Raw genomic sequence first — 25,201 nt, 5'->3', positions numbered from 1 at the left:
ACAAATTATATATAATATATGCATGGGGCGGGCGGCACGGTGGCGCAGTGGGTAGCAGTCAGGCTGATTGGACATGCTAAATTGCCCCTAGGTGTGAGTGTGTGAATGTGTATGTCTGTTTGTCTGCCCTGCGATGGACTGGCGACCTGTCCAGGGTGTATCCTGCCTTCCGCCCAATGACAGCTGGGATAGGCTCCAGCACCCCACCGTGACCCAGAAGGATATGCGGTTTAGATGATGGATGGATGGATATGCATGGGGCTCTAAGAGGCTTAACAGTTACTTCAGACAAATGCACCGAGTTTCATATTTATTTATTATTATTAAGTAATATAATATTCAACAGTTAGAAATCATATCATAGAAAGGAAACACTAAAGTCTAAGGAAAGGAAGGAGGAAGGTGTGTGGGGGGGTACACTGTACACCATAGTACATTCTCAACCAACCACACATACACACACACACACACACACACACACACACACACCCCAAGCTCACTGACTACCCAACTCACTTTGGAAGACCCCCAAGCCACATATTATTTGAGGTCAGCTCCACCAGAACAAGGATTATTACTTAATTCTGAACAGGGAAAAATGAAGAAATCTTTGGACTCACTGTGCTTTTTCTGCAAGCAATATTGAATACACTTCAGAAATGACATACTTGGGGCCACCTGGCAACCCTGTGGAGCTAAACCACCTATAGCAGGAAACGGCATTGGCAGGATCACTGCTAATATAAGGCTACGTTCACATTACAAGCCTCACTGCTCAATTCCACTCCTAACTTGATGGTTCATTGGTGTAGGTATCAAATCTGTCACTGATGTGAACAAACCTGTGTGCTTAAACAGCCCGCATGAGCAAATCCTAATGAACAACATTGGGCAAATGAACCACATGCATTATGAACAACAAACAAACCAGCAGAAGCAAAGATGATTTATTCTGACCAGTTTTTAGCTGTTTATTAATAGAGCAGGTTGAAGATGAAAAATGGTCAGGTGCTTTGATTTCACACTTTACTGACTAACTTCAGGTTAGGCACTGCTGCCACATTAACACTGAAAGATGGTATATGCGCAGTGAAAAAACAACATGATATAACAAATTCCAATAATGCTGAAAAAATCTGATCTGCCATATTAAGCCAAAAAATCGGATTTGTGCCATTTCAGCCTGGTAACGTGACTAGCCTAAATGCTCATTTCTGGGTTCAGTTACATCACAATAATGTCCTGCAGTACATAAGCCTGTACATGGAAAAATCCATCGATCTGAAAGTGGTGATTTAATTGCAAATACACAGAAATGTTAGTATCAGTTATAATGCTTATAATAATTGAATGCAGTATGTTTTTGCCAGAATAAGGTTTTTGAGCTTTGAGTTGTAAAAAGATAGGTGTATTGTTTTTACTGTTTATATTTCTCACAATCACAACTCCTGTTGAAATGTGAAATGTCATGATGCATAAAGTGTTTCCTAAAGAATCGTAAACAAATTAAATCGTTGTGAGGTTAGAGATTTACAGCCCTTCTGACCATTTAATACCAAACCATTAACTCACTCACTCTCTCACACACACAAACACGCACACAGTGCATAACCCCCAACACACCTTCTCCAGGTGAATGCGTCTGTTAGCAAAAGTAGAAATTTAACATTATTAATAAGAACTCTTCATTCACTGTTAAGATTACATGCTAAATAATTATATCCACAACATCTTAATTACATCTTTCTGTCTCATTGCTTATAACTGCGATTAAAAACTCCAGCTTCTACATTCCAAAAGCACCCTCATAGCTATCTCACAAACCCACACACACGCAATCTATCCTTCTCTCTTTCTCCCCAATAAAGGAAAGAGTGTACAAGCCTACAGAGAACAAAAGAGGATGAAGCACTTCAATACCAAGGGATGGGACACACACACACACACACACACACACACACACACACACACACACAGAAACCAACTCAAACCCATTTTGTATGATTACTCTGATTCAAACATTCAGCAACTCCTAATGCCTGAATACAAGCATCACAGGAATCTGTGATAGCCAAGAGCAACAATAATAATAATAATAATAATAATAATAATAATAATGTAAGTGGGCTCAGAGACTTCAGTTGTTTTTCTTGTCTGGCTGATTCTGAGGAGGATAGTAAGGAGGAGGCTGATCCTGAGGGCAAGAGAGAGAAAGAGAAAGAGAGAGAGAGAGATTTAGAATACATACTTATTGAGGTCTACATTGTGGCTGTAGTTTGTTATTAGGGCTGCAACAATTAGTCAACAGTCAATTAGTTGGTAACTGTCAACTGTGAAAAATTAGGGCTGGGCAATATGGTAATAATATAAAAACTATGTTAAACCAAATCCAGTTAATTACATTCTCTCTGAAAAAGTGTTTTGACGATATCCATGATATAGTCAAAAAAGCTTGTTGTGATGTACCGTAATTATTCACAATACTGTTTATTTGATAATTACATGGTCATTCATATAGTCATTTAAACAGATTGTTATACACTACAGGAAGAGTAGGGGACAAAAACGCTCCTCACATAAGGGATGAATCTCAAATGGCTCCGGACTTCGTATATACTGCACTGCGTAGGTCATGAAATTACAACTTTTACATCCAAATGCATTAAATGTACAAACGCGGTACACTTAGGATTCTACCATAGACTGCATGTCTCACTGTTGAACATTTAGTGCATTATTTGACAGAAAAAGCCATACTTTTCAAATAGTACATTCTTTTTGTAATAAAATCTAACACAAAATCACTGAGTTCAATTTTATTACAGAAATAGTGCACTATATAGGGAGTCAGTCATGTTGTAGTGTTGGTGAATTCACAATAATAAATATTTTGGTCCAGCCAGTTCACTATATAGCAAATACCATGTGGTGAACAGTAAAAGAGTTAATGATTGAACCCTTATGAACACAGCAACATAAATAATTTTTAACGATGGCAGCGCAAAGGGAGAGGAACTGAAGAAGGGAGAGTACTTTAACTGAATGATTAGCATAACAGAAACGAATAGCAGTTGATTAATCAAATCAGAGAAAAAATACTCAGTTGCAGCCCTAATACGTGTGTATTGTGTGTATATACCATTGGCATGTAGACATTGTGGGGGTTGGTGGGGTTGTAGTAGGCGCTACCAGCCGCTTCTTGTGCTTTAGCATTACCTGGAGCGACTAAGAGAGAGACAGTGAAAGAGAGAGACACACACATTATTTGTAAGAGGTAAACAATACAAAAATGCCTGTGTATGTATTTGTGTGTGTGGCTGTGTGTGTGTACAGTGATGTACAGTGTGTTTGTGTGTGTATGTGTGAGAGATACCTGGCGCATTCCAGTTCTGGGGGGGGCCAGGGTAAGGAGGAGGTGGAGCCATATAGGGCGGGGCAGTGGGGTTCATTCCTACACATATGCACAAACACACACGCACACACACTATATCAATTACACAAAAACATACTTTTGCAAACTTATAAACACACCTACAGAAGTGACATTGCCTGTTAGTTAATAAGAGAACTTTAATTTTAACTGGATTTTCCCATGCTTTTAGTTATAGTAGCAGCAACATTTAGCTAAATCCTTTCTGCTGCAGCATGAGGAATCCCTGAATTTCACACAAGCATGGACAGTAAAAATAAAGCAAAAACAAAACACAAGTATTAGTTAAATGGTATTTAACATTTAACTTAATGATTTGTAATGATTTCACTAGCTTAATCAAAATATTCCTTTTTGCTTTGGTTCGATGACTGCTTTGGTTTGTTAGCCTCATTATTAACACCCACACTGTGCTGTGTTGTGTTGTACCTGATGCAGTAGCTGGGTAAGCGTGTGGGCTGTAAGTGGGCTGTGCAGTGTACCTGGTGCAGTAGCTAAGTAAATGAATAGGTTGTAAGCCTGCTATGCTGTGTACCTGGTAGAGTAGCTGGGTACGCTTATGGGTTAAAAGTGGTCTGTGCTATACCTGGTGTAGTAGCTGGGTAAGTGATATGGGTTGTAAGTGGTCTGTGCTGTACCTGGTGCAGCAGCTGGGTAAGCGAGTGGGCTGTGATGTACCTTGTACAGTAGCTGAGTAAGAGTATGGGCTGCAAGTAGGCTGTGCTGTACCTGGTGCAGTAGCTGGGTAAACTTATGGGTTGTAAATAGGCTGTGTTGTTTCTGGTGCAGTAGCTGGGTAAGCGCATGGATTGTAAGCAGGCTGTGCTGTTCCTGGTGCAGTAGCTGGGTAAGCGTATGAGTTGTAAATGGGTTGTGTTGTTCCTGGTGCAGTAGCTGGGTAAGCGTATGGATTATAAGCAGGCTGTGTGGTTCCTGGTGGAGTAGCTGGGTAGGAGTATGGTTTGTAAGCAGGCTGTGCTGTGCACCTGGTGCAGTAGCTGGGCAAGCGTATGGGTTATAGGTGGGCTGTGGTGTTTTCCTGGTGCAGTAGCTGGGCAAGTGTATGGGGTGTAAGTGGGCTGTGGTGTGTACCTGGTGCAGTAGCTGGGTAAGCGTATGGGTTGTAGGCAGGCTGTGGTGCATATGAGTATGGTTGGGGTGTGTATGGATACGGCTGTGGCATGGCTGGACTGGCATAACCATTCATAAATCCAGCAGGACCATATGCTCCCACACCGGCCTGTGATGGAGCCCGCGATGCTGAAAAACACACACACACACACACACACACACACACACACACACACACACACACACACATAGTGTGCAATAGCCCAAAATAAACAAGCCTAAATTTGTTTAGAACATATATGCCTTCATATATAAGTAGCCCCTTTATATGGTTATATTTCAATGATGTTCATTATATCCTTTGAGCATAAAGTGTGTAACAGAATTATATGTTTTAGGCTTACAATATGTATGTTCTACATTAAATAAATTTTGTCTAATTTTAACTTGAATTTATAGTAAATATTGACTGCTGATCAAAACTAACAGTTTGAATCAGTTATCCAGAATGACAACTAATTAGATAATTTTAACATGGGTTCATTTTGGATCGGGCCAACCAGCAAAACAAAATGTTTCAAGCAGTATGATGTAATGAAGCTTTATTTACTAAAATCACATGATTTATCCATTTTGACCCACACCTTGAAGGACTGTTTGAAATTGTAGTGTCACAAAAGTTTCAAAATGTTTCAAATTGCAGTGCTCATTATCTCCTGAATACAGATCCACAGAACTACATACTTACACAGATCAATATATACACTCTCTCTCTCACACACACTCCTTACCATTGGAGGCCAGTTTAAAGAGGTGCTGGCCCAGCTCTATAGCACCCCCACTGTGGAAAGACAGTTTAAAGTTGGCCTGGCCTTCCCAACCACCTGAAAGGAAAACCACATGTGTGAGGTATGTGTGCACTGTTTATCTGGGGATGTGATGGCATCAGTATGCACTGTGGGAAGAAGGCATACTGGGTACGCCCATTCATGGCAAAGGTATTCACCATTGGCAGTGGCCTCTTATAGCAGGATAATGCACCCTGCCACACTGCACACCTTCTTCTGGAATGGTTTGAGAAACATGAAGAGTTCAGTGTGCTGCCTCCAAATGCCCCAGATCTGAATCTGATCTAGCATCTTTGAGATGAGCTGGAACAAGTCTCATCCGTGTTGGCTCCACCTTACTTGGTGGAGCTTGCAACTTATGTCGGCCTTACACCAAACGACTTTTCAAGCGATTTCACTGTCGCAGACAAATATCCATGTCGGAATAAAATCACGAGAGTCTTGTTAGAATCGCGTCGTGCTCGCGTCATCTCGATCGTTTGGTATAAGGTGGTCAAAATGGCGGTCTTAAGTCAGTCTTTTTCTCGTCTTGATGCTGCGACAAAATCAACCGTGTAATATTATCGTAAGTTTTTAAGTCTTGGCTCATGCAAATAGTGACGTACCAGGGGCGCGCGCAGTTGTGTGGCGCGCTAGAGAGAGAGAGAGAGAGAGAGAGAGAGAGAGAGAGAGAGAGAGAGAGAGAGAGAGAGAGAGAGAGAGAGAGAGAGAGAGAGAGAGAGAGAGAGAGAGAGAGAGAGAGAGAGAGAGAGAATGCAGGCATGACTGCCTGAAATCTCTGTAAAAAAACGGCAATTCAAAACAATAATCATAACTTAAAATGTAAACTGACTGTTTTAATATTTCAGGTTCACTAAGCCTGTAACACGTAAAGAAATGTGCAAATGTGTGTTTTCTGTTACACTCGTTTCTAATTTTGTTTGTTTGTTTCTTATGGTTTAGTTCATGACACCCAGTCGTTCATGACACCCAGTCGACAATGCTGAATCGCTGCATGTTGTGTTGATGAGTAAATCTTTATATCAAATTTAAAAAGTAGCAGCACATTTTTCAGGTTAATTAAAAAGATTCTGGGTGATGATCTGTCGGAGTATACAGTTCTACAGTGAACTGGGCTGAGCCTCAGATCTTTGCACACCCAGCCAACATATCTTCCCATCTGTATCACTATAGAGTGGAAGGAAAAGTATTTATCTGCTTGTAAATTTCCACCAGGTGCATGATGGGGAATAATCTCAAATCTAGTTGCAGTCTTGTAAATAGTGACACTACAAGATTACTAATCTTTGCAAAATCATAGTCTGTGACTAAAAAACGCGACACAGTCTTTAGATGTGAGAGGTGTCAGACTTTAGTCTTTCAAAAGTCCTTTCAAAGTCTTCTGGTGTATGGTTAGCATTACAGGACTTAAATGATCTGACCGTAATGTCTTGGTGCTAGATATCACAGGGTACCTTGAGAGATCTCGTAAAGTCCATGTATCTGCGCGACGCAGCGGAGGACTAATAGGACATTAGACAGGTACCTAAAATGTTTTTGCTAATCAGTTTATATTTACATGCACATACTTACCGCCAGGCTCTGCTTTGATGGTGCCTTGGATGTAATTTGCGGCAAATACAGGCTGCTCAATGCTGCAGTTTTTCATGAGATAATATGGGAACATGAAGGAACAGAATTTATCCTTCAGATTACTGCTCACAAACACCATCTGAAAAAGAAAAAAGAAAAAACATACAAATGGTTTAGACAACAAAAACAACTTGACCTGGGGGTTATTTCAAAAAGCAGGATTTCTCAGTTAGCCAGATAACTTAAGCTCAAAGATGAGGACTGTCCTATTGGGCTTAAGTTATCTGGCTAAACTGAGAAAACCTGCTTTGTGAAACATCCCCCTGAAGCTCAAAAACACTGATACGGCATTGTAGTGGCTGCAGTGTGGGCAGAACTCCAGATAGTGTATTAAGTGTAAAGTGCGTGTGATTATACTCTATGGAGAGTGTTAACTATAGTGTTTTTGGTTAAAGAGGAAATTCACTGATTTTTAAAAAAATTCTACAATTGCTGACCTACAAACAAAGTTAATTAGAGTGGCTTGATGTGAAATTTTTATTGTAGAGAAACTGATTTCTTTACAGTGGTGGTGATAGGAACAAGTTGTCACAATGTCTACATCAAATAAAGCCATTTCATGTGCTATGAAAAATGATTAGTAAATCTACATGTCTTTTCAGAGTTTTTGTATTTAATGTTCAGGGTAAAAGAGTGAGAAAATCTAAAAATGCATTTTATTTTGTTATTATTTTGCCTTACAGCACCCAGTATGAACCTATCTGCCATGAATGACATGAATAAAAATATACTTTGGGCAAAAACTTTCTCAAAACTTTAATGAAACAATGTCTGAGTCATTAGGCAGCGTATCCCTTACTATTCCATGTAATACCTTTCTCTGATGTAGCTTTTAGACGCATTAACCTCCTCAGAGCTCTGGTTCCTATCACCACCACTGTGAACAATTCTCACTCAAAGTTTCTCTAGAACAGAGCTTCAAACCACTCTGAATGAGTTTGCCTACATCTTCACCTTTCAGTTTTTTTTAGTTGCTTTAACACATTTGTCTATTCAGAAGTCGTATTTTCAAAACTGTTAACATGATACTAAACGGAGGCCTGCTTGCTGACCAAAATAGAATCTTTTCTTCACCAAGATCAATCCTCTATAAAACACTAAACCAAACACTAGACCAAAGAAACACAAAATACAGGTTTCAGCCTTCGTTAGCACTGTATATCAGTGCTGTACTTTCTGTTAATGCTTTTCTGTAACACACATTTACAATGCACCAAAATATAAGAATCCCACAATGTGAAACCTATCCCTGTCTCCTGGGTAGTTTCAGTGCAATGTGAGAAAAAGATTTCATCCTAAATACTCAGAAAAAGTATATTTACTCCCTTTTTCTCATTTTCTATAGTTTTGAAACAAAGGTGAGAGTGGTGGAGGGCAATATTGTCCAAAATGATACTAAACCCTACGTCTAAGTATACATTAGTCAAAGGTTAGACTGCATCAGAGGGACCCAAAGAAGGTCTTATGTACATACCTTAGTGAGGAGAAATTTTCATTACAAAACAATTCAGACAAAACAAAACAATTATAGACCAGATCATCAAACATGGCTTGTCCATAACAGAAGGTGAAAGAATGATCCAACTCATGGACATACTGCTGCATTAACAGTGATTTTTTTAAAAAAAGAAAAAAACTTCAGTAAGTAATCAGACACTGTATAAATCCTTTACACATCCTTCTACTGACAAACACTGTATCTGGCCTCGTGTTTATTATCCTTTGTGTCAATGTTTCAGTCTGCTATTCTTACCTTTTTCAAGCACTATGAAGAAAAGCAAAAAGCACTACGTGTTCATTTTGTTTTGCACAGTTATCCAATGAATTTTTGTGTTTTTCTGTGAGATTTGTATTAATTGTTCTGTGAAAGAATGTGAAAAAGGACCGAAAGCAATGAGAAGACATTTGCAAAAGAACACATCTGCTTTTTTAAAGTGACAGTGAAGATTAAGTTGACACCTGTTTCATTAAATGTGTTTTAGCAATCAGCAAAAACTGTAATTATACAAAATAAAAAAAACTGAATGGAGTATTTTAGCTGTAGAGGTGTGATTTTCCTGTCTGGCGTGTATTAGCTGTAGTGTGTGTGTATTTGCATTTACCCTGTATGGTGTGAGATACACAGAGCCTTTCTTGGTTCCTTTGAAAACATCACTCTTGTGCGTGGCATCACTGAAGGACAGCTCCACATTCTTACAGTCTCTCAGCACACTGATACACAAAACAAAGATAGAGAGAAAGGATTTAAAGCCACAGTCCAGTCAATAATCTTTTTTTTTTTTTTTTTACAATTTCCCCACAGTCACTGTCCATTCTGTTTCCTATAGAAAGAATGTCAGTTTTTTTCTGTAGGATTCTGTACAGTATCTAAATTCAGTTCAAGTTACATTTTCTAAAGGCAGTATTCAGAATACAGTTTTTACATTCTTTGGAGAATACTTTTAGAATACTTAACACTTTGTAGTTCTACAATTACAGACTGTAGTCCATCTGTTTTCCTGCATACTCCCCTTTTACCCTGTTCTTCAGTGGTCTTCATGGTCACCCCCATGGGCCCTCACAGATCAGGTACTATTTGGGTGGTGGATCATTCTCAGCACTGCAGTAACACTGATGTGGTGGTGGTGTGTTAGTGTGTGTTGTGCATGTATGAGTGGATCAGACACAGCAGTGTTGCTGAAGTTTTTAAACACCTCAATGTCACTGCTGGACTGAGAATAGTCCACCAACCAAAAATATCCAGCCAACAGCATCCTGTGACCACTGATGAAGGACTAGAGAATGACCAACTCAAACTGTGCAGCAGCAGATGAGCTGTCGTCTCTGACTTTACATCTACAAGGTGGACTGACAAGGTAGGAGTGTCTAATAGAGTGTACACTGAGTGGACACAGTGTTTAAAAACTCCAGCAGCACTGCTGTGTCTAATCGACTCGTACAAGCACAACACACACTAACACACCAACACCATGTCAGTGTTACTGCAGTGCTGAGAACGATCCACCACCCAAATAGTACCTGCTCTGTGAGGGTCCATGGGGGTCCTGACCACTGAAGAACAACAAAGTATACAGAGAAACAGATGGACTACAGTCTGTAATTGTAGAACTACAAAGTGCACCTATATAGTAAGTGAAGCTGATAAAATGGACAATGAGCGTAGAAACAAGGAGGTGGTCATAATGTTATGTCTGATCGGTGTACACACACACATACATACATACATACATACACATATACATATATATATATATATATATATATATATATATATATATATATATATATATATATATATACACATATATATATATATATATATATATATATATATATATATATATATATATATATATAAATATAAAGGAGCACCTTCAATGCTTAGTTCTAAACTATTTTAGAATCAGCACACAACATGTAGCAAACATGCTTGTTAGACGAATTGTAAAAAGGACTTCAAACACTTCTTTACAAACACTGAAGCTCCTGCTAAAGCCTGAGTAGACTGACAAACCAATGTGATAAACCAGTTATAAATCTCAGTGTTACTAGGGCTCTTTTAGAGGAATGTGAATGGTGTATTCAATATTCAGCCAACACTACCTTTTCAAAGTATTGTGCCCAACCCTGAGTATCTATAAGCATGTCATGTACTAGGTTTCTGTGATATAGCCTTTAGAAGCATTAACAGCTTCAGATGTCTAGTCTGTAAGTTTCTCTAAAATTGAGTGTTTCACATAAAACCACTCTAAGTGACCTTTTTAAATCTTAACAATTTCATTAAGCAGAAATTTAGAAAAATTAAATAAGATTTAATTTCCTTTTGATTTCACTTACTTCCCCTAGATCATGATCAAGCCCTGTTTTAGATCAGTATGAGACTTTCTCCTGTTTTTGAAATTTAGCTTCTGGAAAACAGCCCCCAGATTTTCTCACTTTGATCAAAACACTGTCTTACAGAAAGCTTAACTGTTTTACAAGTCATCTCACCCTAGTCCCACTGAATAAAAATTATGTAAGAACAGTGTAAGACGTCATCATTTTCTTTTACAGTTCTTCTCTACATCACATATTTTACAGCAGTCTATCAATGTAGAAGGAAAGCTCATATTTTTTTCATTCATCTCCAGAACATCTTACAGTTAAATGCTTATGTTAAGATCTTCTTTTCTCCTAAGGGAGAAGGAACTCAGAAACCAGTGATCCTTCATGAATAGAATATTAAGATCTGCTTTATTTCTTATGAGAAAATCTTAAGAAAGTAATTTTTTCCCTTTGGGTTACACCAATTGTAGTGAACGGGCCAAGATACGTTTAGTGTCTTAAGAGGTCAGAGACAGGACTCAAGGTCAGAATCCCACTAATAAAAGAAAAACACTGACAGTTCAGCTTGTTCATTTTGAAGGGAACAGAATGGATGATTGTCAAAGTTCCAGCCTGTGCAAACAGGTGTTAATGAAATCTATCTGATTACACTTGTTCCTCCAAAGAAAGCAAAAAAGTCCAAAGGAAACATGAGCTTTACGGCAATGAGTGAGAGACTTGGTTACCTGACCTGGACACAGTGCTTATCTGATCAGCTAAACACTGAATAAGAGATAAGGCAGCTTGGTAACAGTTAACAAAGTCAGCTTGGGACAAATCACTCTTGGGCTCTGTTTGGGACTTTAAAGAATACATCAGTGTTTTTAACTTAATTTCTATCTGCTGCATTTGTAATGCACTGTTGATTAACACAGACAATCATTTCAACACATTTCCCTGAAGTTAGAAAAGAGCAGAAACCCCACTGACTCTAAACACACATCATAGAAGCCAATAGGCAGGTGCTTTAAAGGAATAGTCCATCCTATACCCAGTCTATATCTGCTGCATCTGTAGTGTACAGCCAATTACTGTGCCAAAAATGCTTCACTATAAAGCCTGGTGAAGCAGCCTTGTCTTATGCACCAAAGATTTACAAATGTTCATTATGGTAGATATTTTAAGTTCACTGATGTGACCAAGACTCACAATGGGAAAAACATCCTCCATGTTGGTGCAATTAGCAAGCTAGCTAACTCGCTAACCACAAACAGCAACAACACAAAAATGAACAAAATTATATACTCATGAACGTACACTGCTGCCACACATCTAGAGCAAAAAAAAAAACGGACTGCCATGGCTGGCAGCGGTGGGGTGACTTGTGTGCAGCTGTGGTTAGCCAATGAGCTAATACTGCAGTCAGCAAGCTAGCTAACTACAGCTGAACCACAAAAGTCTCCTGACTGACTGTGTATTATGCTATCTCCCTTTCACGTACAGCCATTGTGAAAAATATTCAAAGACTGCATGCTTAAACGCTGTTAAAATTATAGTATTAAATGTAGCATTTTAGTGCTATGTGACAGGCTGGACCTTCAGTGGTCAACAAAGCAAATGCAGCATTGCTATAAGGTGAAGACATGAAATTGCATGTCTAAGTTCACTGAAGCTAAGCTTGCATGCAAAACTTGTTTGCCCCGGGATGTGAAATGGCTCACTGAAATGTAATTTCGCTGGCAAACGCTTGTGTAACTGGGCCTTAAGCCAAAAAAATGTATTAAGTACTTAGCATGATCACGTTTAGTATTCATTTTTAGCATTAGCATTTTATTAGCATTTGCTGTGAAATAAAACAAATAAAAGATCAGAGAACGTGGAAACACATCCACCAAAACACATCATTGGTCTTACGATAATAATGACCTAATAATGAGTGAAATAACACAGCGTCAAGAACACTTACCTGAACTCAAGCTGTCTGACTTCAGTTGGAATTTTTCCTTCATCTGCTGTATAAGCAGCGTTATTTAGCTATTTTAACTGTTCCAGGTGAGGATAAAGTCACCACTGCAACAGAATGTGAACTAGAATAATATTTTGATGTGCTGACTGCTATTTTTTTAATTATCACTTGGTAAAGAGTTCACCAATGTAACTTTAGCTAGCTGGGAAGCTACAATGTTAGCAATTATTAGAATGCATGCTAAAAGCTGGAAGCTGGTTTTGGTTGAACATTTATTTTCTAAGGGAAAAAATATTTGCTTCTACATTTTGCTTGATTCTACACATAATTTTCGGTAACTGTAGATACCTGCGTGAGTCTGTGTGCGAGCAGAAATCATCTTATAGTCTGACAGATACGTTACTATCCTAATAACAGTGTGTTATTATGCTAACAGACCTATCCTCAGGGTTAGCTAAATCTGTCTTCATGCATTCATAACATGGCAAAAGATGCATGTCAGAATTCTGAAGCAAATTATGAAACAACTCCCAAATCCATGAAGAACACAGATTTATTCATTGATTGGAGGGAGGGAATGATAATTGTATAACGCCTCAATTCCGTCAGAAACATCACTACTATCAAAAAAAAAAGTCCTGTACTGTTTAAATACAATAACTTGATTTATGTGCACAATTACTGTACATTCTGCCTATACATGGTACTAGTAGTAATACAAGCACTACTAGTAGAAACACCAATAGTTATTATTGTTATTATTATTATTATTATTAGTAGTAGTAGTAGTAGTAGTAGTAGTAGTAGTAGTAGTAGTGGAAGCAGCAGTAGACTGAAAAACAAGAAACACTATTTGTGTGTCCACTTACTATATAGGTGCACTTTGTAATTCTACAGTTGCAGACTGTAGTCCATCTGTTTCTCTGCATACTTTGTTAGCCTACTTTTACCCTCTTTTCCAGTGGTCCGGACCCCCATGGGCCCTCACAGAGCAGGTACTATTTGGGTGGTGGATCATTCTCAGCACTGCAGTGACACAAAGATGTGGTGGTGGTGGTGTGTTAGTGTGTGTCGCGCTGGTACGAGTGGATCAGACACAGCAGTGCTACTGAAGTTGTTAAACACCTCAGTGTCACTGCTGGACTGAGAATAGTCCACCAACCAAAAATATCCAGCAAACAGAGTCCTGTGGGCAGTGTCCTGTGACCACTGATGAAGGACTAGAGGATGACCAACTCAAACTGTGCAGCAGCAGATGAGCTATCATCTCTGACTTTACATCTACAAGGTGAACTGACAAGGTAGGAGTGTCTAATAGAGTGTACAGTGAGTGGACACAGTGTTTAAAAACTCTAGCAGCACTGCTGTGTCTGATCCACTCGTACCAGCACAACACATACTAACACACCACCACCACTACATCAGTGTTACTGCAGTGCTGAGAACGATCCACCACCCAAATAGTACCTGCTCTGTGAGGGTCCATGGGGGTCCTGACCACTGAAGAACAACAAAGTATACAGAGAAACAGATGGACTACAGTCTGTAATTGTAGAACTACAAAGTACACGTGTATAGTAAGTGAAGCTGATAAAATGGACAATGAGCGTAGAAACAAGGAGGTGGTCATAATGTTATGTCTGATCGGTGTACACACACACATACATACATACATACACACACATATATATATATAGCTCCTGTACCATAGATACTTGCGTGACAAATGTCATGCAGCAAATGGCAGTCCAGCAAAACAAGGCTTGCCTAGTCTTGTTACCATTAGATTGTGCAATATGTAGTGTAAAAGACATTATTTCATACTAAATGTGAGTGCACCATTTAGAGTTTGTTTACACTTTCAATTAACATGTGTTTCATGTCTGGATCATATTTTTATTCCTTTAACCCATTTTTTTATTAACATTCAACACCAGTGTGACCAGATAAGATCCAGTTCTACCTCTCTGTATAATAAGCACATCAACAAGTGCTGTTTCTGTTGTACTTTCACCAGTCTACTGTGATCATCGTTTCTAATCTGTATGAATTCACATACAAACAAAAATACACCACAACGGACGGAAGGCAGATGGCAAAACTCCGATTTCTAAAATCCTTGATTGCTCAGCTAGCAGATCACTTCCACTAAACCAGTGTTTCACAAAGCTGGAGTCTGGACATTTCAGCATTTTCCCCTTTTAACTCATCATGATGTTTAAAACAGTACTGCTGGAACAGAAATACTGAAATGTTTAGGACACAAGAATTTATATACAATCTGGATTGCAAAGCCCTTCAGGGGAATTTCCACTGATATTTCAACATTTCTAAATAATTAAATCGTTGAAATGTTGAAATAGGAGTGTTTTGATCTTAAACGTGTCATTGCAGAGAAACTTACTGACTCACTGATGTTGAAAGCAACAGTGGTTGCGATGTCTAGAACGCAAACACAGCCACTTTATTTACTAACCAAAACAATCAGTGAGCCTACACCTGTCTCTTCTGAGTAAGTAATGTTGAGGATGGTGATTTAGTGGTAAATCTGAAAAAAAGTAGTTTTTATGGACTATTTTGCCAACACCATATATGAACATTTCTGACATGAATATATCTTTAACAATTATACATGTGTTAAGCCAAAACTATTGTAAAAAAAATGCCTGTAAAAAAGAAATACTCCTGATAAGGTAATTAAGGTATTCAGAAGCGTCAGGTGAGGCCTTGAACTGAAGTTTAATCCTGTAGGAGGACAGCTGTACAGAAGCTGCTCTAAATCAGGCCAAATAGAACACCTGTCTGCCCAGAACTAAGAGCTATATTTGTGCAGACGTCTGTGGGTACCGAGTAAGAAATCACAACACGTGCTTTGTAACTAGCTAGAGAACTAGTAGAGGTTTTGGCCCATCATGTTATGTATTTTACTCGTTTAAGCAACTTCTGTAGCGTTCGTATTTACTAACATAATGCAGGAAACGAGCCTGTTTGCCTGTTTTCCAAACTCTTATTCTTACATACAAAATATATCTATTTAATCTAATTATTATGACAGCCATTATGCTAGCAAGACAGGGAAATAAAATAAACAGTTCCGTACATATTTATAAAAAACGACAAACTGCGTCAATTTAAATTCCAAAGAGGGAAACTGTAAATACGGTCAACATGTAGGTTAATGCTAGCTGGCATTAGCTTAGCGTCAGCTAACAGCAGGTTAACTTACATAAGCTGCGTTTGTCATCACATAAGAAGGTTAGCTCGGCTAAAACGCCTAAAATATACATAATATTTGTCTCACCTCTCGCTGTTATCAATGAGGACCCCTCCCTGCTGAGAATGATTGCGGTTCAGTGCCATATTTCTGATGTTTGTGAGGATTTGTTGAGCTCTTTCTGTTTCTGATGATGCGGTAGGGTGGCTAACGCTAATAGTTGAATACTTCCGCACTCGTGACTGATCAAAACAAAACGTCAGCGTCTAACGGGAAGAAAAAAACCCGTTTACCCTCACCGGACACTGGAAAGATTTATCCAAACATTTCTCTGATAAATTTGGATACAGTGTGGATATAAAACTCAAAGATGTGTTTATTGGTTTTAATTGTAGTTTCTCGTATGTACATTTTATTTTGAATCCGATGATCCCTTTCGAGAAATACCACTTACACAAGACAAAATCTACTATTAGGTATATGAAGGATTTAAGTTTGCTGGACTGGTGTTGCCATTGCTTAGTGCTGGGTTGGGTTGGCTTTGTGAATACAGGCCGTTTTTCAGAAGCTGCTTCAACTTCTTTTAGTTTCCTCTCCCCTCCTATTGCTCCTCGGCTATTAATTACAATTAGCTTAAAACTTATAACCATGCCATTTGTAACTCTTGATTCAAGTAAATAAAATAATCACAAATAATGAAACAAAAAATAAAGATCAAATAAACAAAACTTTTAATGAAACAAATTTGTTTTAAGAATTATGCTTTAAGATAAAACAAGGACAAGCCAACAACATCTCATTATACCACACAAACTTGTGTGCTGTGAGCTGGAATGGACCTAAACAATGAACCAGTTATCCTCTGTGATGAGTGGAAAGTCTGTTATCTGCAGCTGGAGCTCCTGACCAAATCTCTTACCCTTAAAGCAATAGTTCAGTGAACAATCACTGAACTTGCTTCAAATGTAGTCTACCATCAAGGACATGTTTGGTGTCTTAAGTCTTAAGTCTCGCACTGGAGCTACAAGGCTAATGTAGCTAACAAATGCTGGAAGATTATCCACCATGAAAACAAGTCTGTTTGAGATTACTTAACAACTTGACATGGTGTGAGGCAAGGTAGCACAGTCCCAAGTGGTGGGGTACAACTTACGTATTAGCTACATTAGCCTTTGGTTTAGAATCAAAGAAGTAAACGTGGTTCATTCAACATTCTGTGGGTAAGCATCATAACAATTCCATCACATTAGAACCCATGCCAAATCCACATATTACCTGGATAACCCACAACACAGTGGTGACCAAAGATCTTTTGTGACATTTATTCAAAACAAAAACAGCACATGAGGCATGTCAGACTGCAGTTCTGGAAGGTATTTACTCTCAGTTATCACAGTTGAACTAAGTGCGGCAGGGCTCTGGAGTGCTGTGGCTAGTGGGTGAGGTTTGGGTTTGACAGGATGTTTGTAGGTAATGCAGTTCAATAGGGTCTGAATTTCCTCTGTGATCGGAGCAGAGCAATGCGTTGTTTATCCTCCTCAAACTTCTTTCTCAGCTGTGCGATATCTGTAAGAGAAAAAAAAAGACGGGAGTTTCTTTAAATGTTTTATACACGAGATTGGAAGAGCAGCACTTGGAGAAGGAAATGTGAACACATTCACCACCATAATTCTGCTTTAGTAACAGAGCCAGCACACTATCATAAGACAAATACCAAACATCTAACTTAATTAAAAACCTGCTGAGAACGTATGCCTTCCTTTTTTAAACTAGTATTTCATTTGATAATAGTCATGAGTTGTAAAATTTGCATTTTATTTTCATTATTTTGAGGCTTTCTGTCTCATTGTCATTAGGGATTAGGTAACAGCATCTTCCCCATTTTACTTGCCCATTAAAATAAATGAGACAATTTGGTGACAGCCACGGAGAGGCAAAAAGGGTTTTAGCAATATTAAAACAAGCAAGTGTACTTTCTGTTTAATAGGACTGTCAAGTTTATGACATTAGTTGATGATAAATTGCCATATGAACAACTGCAGTAAACAATTTGTTTTTTTTCCAGTGTATGTAAGTATGAGCCTAAAGTGGCTAAACTGGAATATTTGCTGTCTTCCCACTGTCAATATTCCCAACAGACACAGCTTGACCTCAAATAAGCAAACATTACTCACTCATGGTAAAAATAATTGACAATTAGTGGAAAAAGTCTTAAGACTGAATCCACGTTAGTAAAACTCACGTTCTCTCTGTGTGTCTCGCCGCTGCCATGCGTAGAAGTTCAGCAGCTCTTTTCTCTTCTTCTTCTTGTCTTCCTTCTGAAGCGCCCTCTCATTGGCTACTTCACTATGTGGGCGGGCTTTAACCCCTTTGCTGCCTTTGGTCACTTTAACCCAACCCTCCTCATCCTCCTGCTGTTGCTCCGCCTCCTTTTGCAGACGCTCCGCCTCCTGAGGGCCACAGTGAGGGGTTTATAGTTTATAACAATTATTTCTTTAATCAAACACTTAACCTAACCTTGTTTGATTAATCAACTCATCTAATCTTTGCTGCTGCCATCATTCAAATTTCCATCTGTGCAACAAGCAATTTTTTTCTTTTATGGTATCAAGAAGCCATATCACCCCCTACATTTCCTGTAGCATACTACAGTTTGTTATAATGACCACACTGACTGAAGCCCAGTCCTGAATGGTGCACTCGCAATTGTACAGTCCACAATGGAGTGTGCATGCAAGGACTGCAAGGCCATAGAGACCCATTTCTCATTTTGCCATTTAAAGGGGGCTCACTAGCACCCTCTATGTGCCCTTAGATGATGGCCGCAACAATGTAGAATCAGCAGCGGCTTATCACGCAAAATTCCATGAGATACAAGTGACGGCCAATCAGAGTAGAAGGGTTTCTTTACAGCTGTCTGATCAACGTAGTGGACACGTTCAAATGTCAGTTAAAATGCATTTATTTATTAATTTAACTTTAATTAAGCTTGTACTCTGAATTGTAACGTGCCAAGGTACATAAGGAAACTAGATCATTAAAAAAAGAAAATGAGGATGACTGATACGCTGTGTGCAGCACATACAAAGCCTGTACCTTGCATGAGTCTGTCCCACATTCAAACCAAGTAGTTGTGGTTACTGAAGCCAAGTAGTGGAAGCTTAATAGCACGGTGCATACATCATCTCAAACTACAGTCGTCTGCAAATTTTGGACATCCCTGGTAAAATAACATGTTCTGTTCATCTTCTACGTGAAGTACACAAACACAAACACACTTCTGCACATTTTAATGCAGTATTACTGTTTATTTGCCAAATGTAACACATTGGGAATGTAACCACTTCACATTTGCATCGCATTTAGTGTGTAATGGCCTTAACACCCCTAAGTCTAAAGGCTGTTACACACTGAACACGATGAGGAGAGGAAAATAAAAATACTCTACTTGAAAATGCAAAACATTCAGAAGCAAATCAAAATGGTACACAACGGGTAAAGCATGTTTGTCTTTTCATTTCTCCTGCACTATTGCCCACACTGTAAAACCTAAAAATGGTAGGAATGTCTTCAGGTGCTGAAATATCCTTTGTTCCACCCAAAACAACTAAACGGTGACACTGGGCAGGCTACTTTCCACTTTGGAAAAGTGAAAGGAGTACAGACAATTTCACCCTCTCATACAGGAGCTGAAACTTTATGAGTGCTTTCGCACTCAGCTCAAAAGCTCAGTTAGGGTTACTTTTGAAGATGCTACCACATATGATGGAGCAGAGGATAAACTAATCCTTTACAAAGTGCTGTACAAGTGCACATTATTTCAAATTATTTATCATTGCAAGTGTGTTTGTGCCTGTAAAAGCACCATATACTATTAAAGTACATGCAAATAAATGTGAATGTTAAAAGACCTTATGTTAAAAAAATGTTAAAAGTTCACAGCATAACCCTACCTCCTCTTTCTTCTTGTCGTACTTGGTCATGAATTCATCCACAGCCTCCTGTAGAGTCTCTGGTTTAACAAATGACTGTTTGTATTCATGGATCCACTCTACGAAGAAAGGTTTGGAAATTAGTTAGCAGAATCAGATGTTTTAAATCAGGTAAAACTCTAAACTCTGCAGAGTTGTGGCCCTCACTGTGCTTGAGGTTATGCTTCCTTCATGATCAAGTGGGAACATCCCTCAACCTCGTAATTCCCACTCAGAGTTTATCAAAAAAATCAGACTTCTCCGAGTTGCTAATCTATGTTGTCGTTTTAACATGGCTGCTTCCACAGGACAAGTAATGACTTCTTTTAAGTGTTTTAAACAGACTTTTGAGTTTCTTTTTGTTTATCATATGCTATTTGTCTATGATGCTGATAAATTCAATAATTCTGAGGTTAAGCTGTTCTCTGCAAAAAAGGTTTTATTAAACTCCATGTCTGTGTCATTTTTTGGCACTACATTAAAGATGAATTTTCATAGATTCAGAGTTGGAAAATGTTGAGCTTCCAGTTGTAATGAGCGCAGCATTAGTAAACTGAATTAGACTCAGTGGAGAGCTTATAGATTATGAAGCCAGTGCAGTTGTGTGTGTATAATCAGGTTGTGCAGATCAGTGATGTGTGTGTGTTTAATGCAGTATCACTCACTCTGCAGGCCTGTTTGAACAGGTTTTTCTTTGGTGGAGACGATGAGTGGCGAGTCAAGAGGATGAGCTTTAGCTGCTGCTACGCTGGAGGCGTTTTTAAATACGATGTAGCCCATCTTAAAACACTATATAATACACAAAGTGTTTGACAATTTACCCCATTTTTACTAAAACAGACAGATCAGTTCATTTCAACAATCAATATTAACTCCAACTGTACAGATTAACAGTATATGCTCATCTATTGATACACAGTTTGTGTTAGCCATCCTCTAGCCCATTATCAGTGGTTAGTTTCTGACCAGAGAGCTGCTCTTGACGCGATATTGTTGGTTGGCGGACTGTTCTCAAGCCAGGAGTGAGACTGATGTGTAAAACCTCTGACAGACTCTTAACAATGCCACACACTACCATGTCACTTCTATTTCACTACCATTTCAGTAGCAAAGGTTTCCACCCAGCTGTTGAATTTAGTTCAAGTAAATAACTGAAACATCACACAAAATTATGTAAATAAGGTTTCTGTCAGCTCAACAAGACAATAAAACTCCCTACACTCCTAGCAACATCTGAGAAGCATAAAGAAACCCTTAAGGTTGAGCAGCTTCTCGCTGTTGTTTTGTTTTAATTTTACATCATAGGAGTGCAGAGACTGAAAACACAGGCAAACATTCTGGCCTTTGATCAGTTACTTTCAATCTGTTAACTACAAAATATCATGGATAATTTTATTTTAGATAAAGTAAAAGTATGTTTTATATTTTCATCGGTCCGCTGGTAACTGCTGCCTTCTGTTATGTTTTGCAGCTATGGTCAGGCAAAAACAGAAACGTGTTCAGCCATATGACTTTCCTTTTCTATATTTCATTCATATTATTTATTTCTTCTTATCAGCAAAACATGTATCCATCTCTAATGATGGATAACGCAAGTTATTTTTTATATTTTATTTAATATTTGCTGCTTCTATCATGTTTTTTCATTTAATATGTCAATGGAAACCTTGCTAGTGCTTTGCTGAGAATGGTGAACTAATTGAATTATACCTGGACAACAGCAGTCCTGTGGTCAGAAAGTAGCCACTTTAATAAATTAAGATGTTGAGCATCAGGACCAGGTGTGAATTAATTTAAAAAGCATGATTTCTAGTAAACTGGACAATTTAAACTCAACATGATTTAAAAGAAGAACGTCCCTTGTCTCTTCTCCTTTTGTAAAGTCCCAGGAAACACCGAGTAAAATATGAAAAAAAAGGTTTGTATGATACTAAAATTGGATTAAACATCCTTCAAAGTTCAAAGGAGAAAAAAACAAGATAGAAATATAATAAAACACAGCTTAAAAACACTTATTAGACATATGAGAACCGTCTGAATGTGGTCCTCATTGTTTCATTAAACATATGTAATTGAAAGCTCTCGGTCCAACACACTCATTTTGCTACATTCTACACTACTGAAGCAAAACAAACAACAATGCAAACAGAGAAAGGAGAAATGAGTGATATGGGCTCAACATATATTTATGTTATCTAGCTTTACTGAGAAATCCCAAGTGTGCAGAGTTACCTGTTTGTGTGCAGGTCTGAAGTACTTGGACAGACTGATAGTTTCAGGCTCTGTTGATCCAGGTTTTTCGCTCAGCTCTACAGACTGAACTGAACCAAACTGGGAAAACAGCTCCTTTACCACACTCTAAACACAAATACATAACTATTACACGTTTATACAAGTGCACATTTTAAACTTTTATTTTCATTTATTAAGTTGTCATTTATTAGCTTTTTCATAATTGGTATCATTTAAATCATGGTCCTGTTTTGTTAAAAAAAAACATTCTTACATTATTATTATGATTATTTTTACAGCAAAGTAAATAGAAAAAACCTTCATGAGTGAAGCATACACTTCCGTATGCTTTACCTCTGAGCAGTACGGGGGGATGTTGAGGACAAAAAGCGTCCTGTCCAGCGGCCTCTTCACATTTTTCTCCGCACGTACCCGGTGCTCCTTCACACAGAGCTGATGCTGCGCTACACTGTTAGGCTGGAACTTCAGAGACAAAACTGGAGCACATAAAACATTAAATTTAACACTGAGGAGTACTAAACACACACATACAAATTGGCTTCACTTTCTAATCACTAGAATTAAGAAGCTATTTATCTGGGCAGTACGTGTTTATTTGTTCAGAAAAACATGAATATTACAATAAATACAAATGACATTAATACAATAACCATGCGAAGTGGGTCAATGTTTTCATTTAACCATATTCACACCTCTCCTCATGGGCTAATTAGTACTTCAATATGTTAAATCAAGTGTGCTGCTGATATAATTTATCAAATCTATGTGATGGCTGAAGGGGTCAAGGAGAAATCTGAAATCAAACTTTAGTCTTCAAACAAGCTCACAAGATATCAACTACTTTTTGGAAAATCCTTTTTACTATTTGTAATTTCTATGTTCTCTAGCATTTATTCTAATAATGTATGGTGATTTTACTAGCAAACACACTTACTGCCAAACTAAATGGGTTTCAATAATGTACACAATAACGATCTCTCTAACAGGATGGTTCACACTCGTTAAAGCTCGCTCACAGAAAGCTGTTACATGAAATTGTTAGGAATACACTGCCAGATAGTTTTATAACCATTATATAATCTTTTGGTAATACATTTTTTTATTTATTCATAGTGGAGAGGTACATGCAGGGCACTGTAAGGTAAAACAGTCCCTACATAAAAGATATTTCTTTCAAGCTTACCACCATTTTACCATCATGAATAACTCAGTAACTGCTGTGTCACGTATGTTATCTGATATACGTATATATACGTATATTCACAGACCACAGCATGTTAAACAATCTTTGCATCTTATTCCACTGCCTCATGTCCAGAAATGAGTGCTGTGTCGGCGCTGCACTGTCCTGTCTGTTTACTGTGTCTAATGTCTGTTTTAATCATCGTATTCATTGTACTGTTTCTATTTTAATTTTTTTGCACACGTTTTTATGTCTGCACGTTTGCACTTTGTACTTTTTTTGTTCCATGTTGCACCTTGTTCCTGGAGGAACGTAATTTCACTCCACTGTGTACTTGTACATAGATGGAATGACAATAAAAGCCTCTTGACTTGACTCGATCAACATTAACACGTAGTTAGGCTCACTGGTGGTTTTGGAGAGTAAATAAAATGTCAATATTTGCGTTGTAGACTTCGTGATCCCTGGTTCTCATCATCACCACTGTAAAGAAATCTTAGTCAGTAAGTTTCTCTAAAGTGAAGCATTCCACGTCGAACCACTCTATTTGACTTTCATTACATTTAAATGATCACATTATCAATGGGAGTAATTCCCCTTCAAGCTCCTATGCTGATAGATGATGGCGATACTAAGAAGCTCCGCGGCAGTTCTATAGCATTTCAGTACTCGAGGAGCTATTTTGGACCTAAGATTTTGCAGCAGTTTAAGTTGTTTTCCCTAGGCTACTGTTACTTCTTCCTGTGTCATTAATGCACTGCAGTAATACTTTTAACCTACTTCAGTGTGGCTTTAGATTCCTCTACACGCAGCAGTATTACTCTTCCTGTTTCTCAGTGTCTACATCGTGTATGAACTGCCAGATATATCAAATGTATATTGAACTCTTTCAGGTGTTTATTTACCTTCAGTAGTTGTGTATTTAAAGTTAAATTACCTGTAAATCCTCCTGGAATCACACAAGCACTGCTCGCATGTTTCTTTTTGGGCGCCGCCATTTTCTCTGTGTATACGTCACAAACCGGACGTGGCTCTTAAGAAAGCTGGGCATTGTAGTTCTTTTACTGTAAACCTACAGCCGTACGTCTGTAGTTCAAACGACCTTATATAATAAAACGTAACAAAGTGGCCTAATTTTTGACACGATGGCGTTGATTTCAGGGTAAGTTGGGTGGAAGAAATGAGTGTTTTTCAGTAAAAGTCTGATAGATCAATACTTATGTATAAATATAATTTCCATAAGAACCTCACAATGGTTGCCTCTTGATTAAAGAATTTATTTTAAAGTGTTGCTACTGGTTCATATATCATTCAGTGGAATACAATGAAAAAAGACCTCTGATTTATTGGAAGGTTTTTGGAATAACTGTGTTGTTAAATTTGAAGGTTTTTATTTGGCTCCTGAAAAGGAACAGCCCCACCTAAACCAACCCTGATCCTGGAGGATCTGTACAAAACATTTAGGGCTGGGTCCCTCCTTTTATATGCACTATGAATATGGGTTACAGCAGCGGCCAGCTTACTTGTTATTGCCTGCAGAATTTAGAACTCTCACCAAGACGGAAAACTGAACATATTTCCCAAGTAGTAAAGGGAAATTCCACCAATGTTTCAAATCTCCTGCCTAATGAAAAGGCTCATTATGGAGGAACTTACTTTAAATTTTTTACAGTGGTGTTGATAGGAACCAGGGGTCACAATGTCTACAAAACAGTCATTTTATTTACTATGCAAAACCACCTTTGAACCTACACATGCTCTCTGAGTTGTTATATGTAATGTTGATCCTGGTGAAAGAGTTAAGTCTGGAAAAAAATAGATTTTGCCTA

The 25,201-nt window shown here is 38.2% G+C and overlaps 2 protein-coding genes across 2 annotated transcripts; both read right to left on the bottom strand.

The window, feature by feature from the left end:
• Window positions 1-297: 297 nt before the first annotated feature.
• Window positions 298-16,215, bottom strand: wbp2nl (WBP2 N-terminal like). The gene is made up of 8 exons (XM_036567027.1): window positions 16,053-16,215; window positions 9,084-9,192; window positions 6,922-7,060; window positions 5,293-5,385; window positions 4,523-4,690; window positions 3,374-3,451; window positions 3,140-3,225; window positions 298-2,194 (listed from the first exon to the last, which is right to left on the bottom strand). Exons 1-8 carry the CDS (start codon window positions 16,109-16,111, stop codon window positions 2,138-2,140), a joined length of 789 nt encoding a protein of 262 aa, XP_036422920.1. The 5' UTR covers window positions 16,112-16,215; the 3' UTR covers window positions 298-2,137.
• Window positions 16,216-16,673: 458 nt separating this feature from the next.
• rrp7a (ribosomal RNA processing 7 homolog A) lies at window positions 16,674-24,403 on the bottom strand. The gene is made up of 7 exons (XM_036567026.1): window positions 24,310-24,403; window positions 22,523-22,665; window positions 22,169-22,294; window positions 20,602-20,725; window positions 19,919-20,016; window positions 18,208-18,415; window positions 16,674-17,531 (listed from the first exon to the last, which is right to left on the bottom strand). Exons 1-7 carry the CDS (start codon window positions 24,368-24,370, stop codon window positions 17,446-17,448), a joined length of 846 nt encoding a protein of 281 aa, XP_036422919.1. The 5' UTR covers window positions 24,371-24,403; the 3' UTR covers window positions 16,674-17,445.
• Window positions 24,404-25,201: the final 798 nt, after the last annotated feature.

Source organism: Colossoma macropomum, unplaced genomic scaffold (assembly GCF_904425465.1).
Source record: "Colossoma macropomum unplaced genomic scaffold, Colossoma_macropomum, whole genome shotgun sequence".
NCBI lineage: Eukaryota > Metazoa > Chordata > Actinopteri > Characiformes > Serrasalmidae > Colossoma > Colossoma macropomum.
Note: the sequence above shows the minus strand (reverse complement) of the source record. Positions and strands in the feature narration are given on the sequence as shown.

What these genes read in the sequence shown, in the direction of transcription:
- wbp2nl (XM_036567027.1), bottom strand. Translation starts at nt 16,111, where the DNA reads ATGGCACTGAACCGCAATCATTCTCAGCAGGGAGGGGTCCTCATTGAT. An exon ending in TTACCCAGCTACTGCACCAG is followed by an intron (nt 3,452 to 4,522) that starts GTACACACCACA and finishes GCATATGTGTAG; the next exon opens with GAATGAACCCCACTGCCCCG. An exon ending in CCAGAACTGGAATGCGCCAG is followed by an intron (nt 3,226 to 3,373) that starts GTATCTCTCACA and finishes TCTCTCTCTTAG; the next exon opens with TCGCTCCAGGTAATGCTAAA.
- rrp7a (XM_036567026.1), bottom strand. Translation starts at nt 24,370, where the DNA reads ATGGCGGCGCCCAAAAAGAAACATGCGAGCAGTGCTTGTGTGATTCCA. An exon ending in TCAGACCTGCACACAAACAG is followed by an intron (nt 20,726 to 22,168) that starts GTAACTCTGCAC and finishes TGTATTATATAG; the next exon opens with TGTTTTAAGATGGGCTACAT. An exon ending in GCGAGACACACAGAGAGAAC is followed by an intron (nt 17,532 to 18,207) that starts GTGAGTTTTACT and finishes TTTCTCTTACAG; the next exon opens with ATATCGCACAGCTGAGAAAG.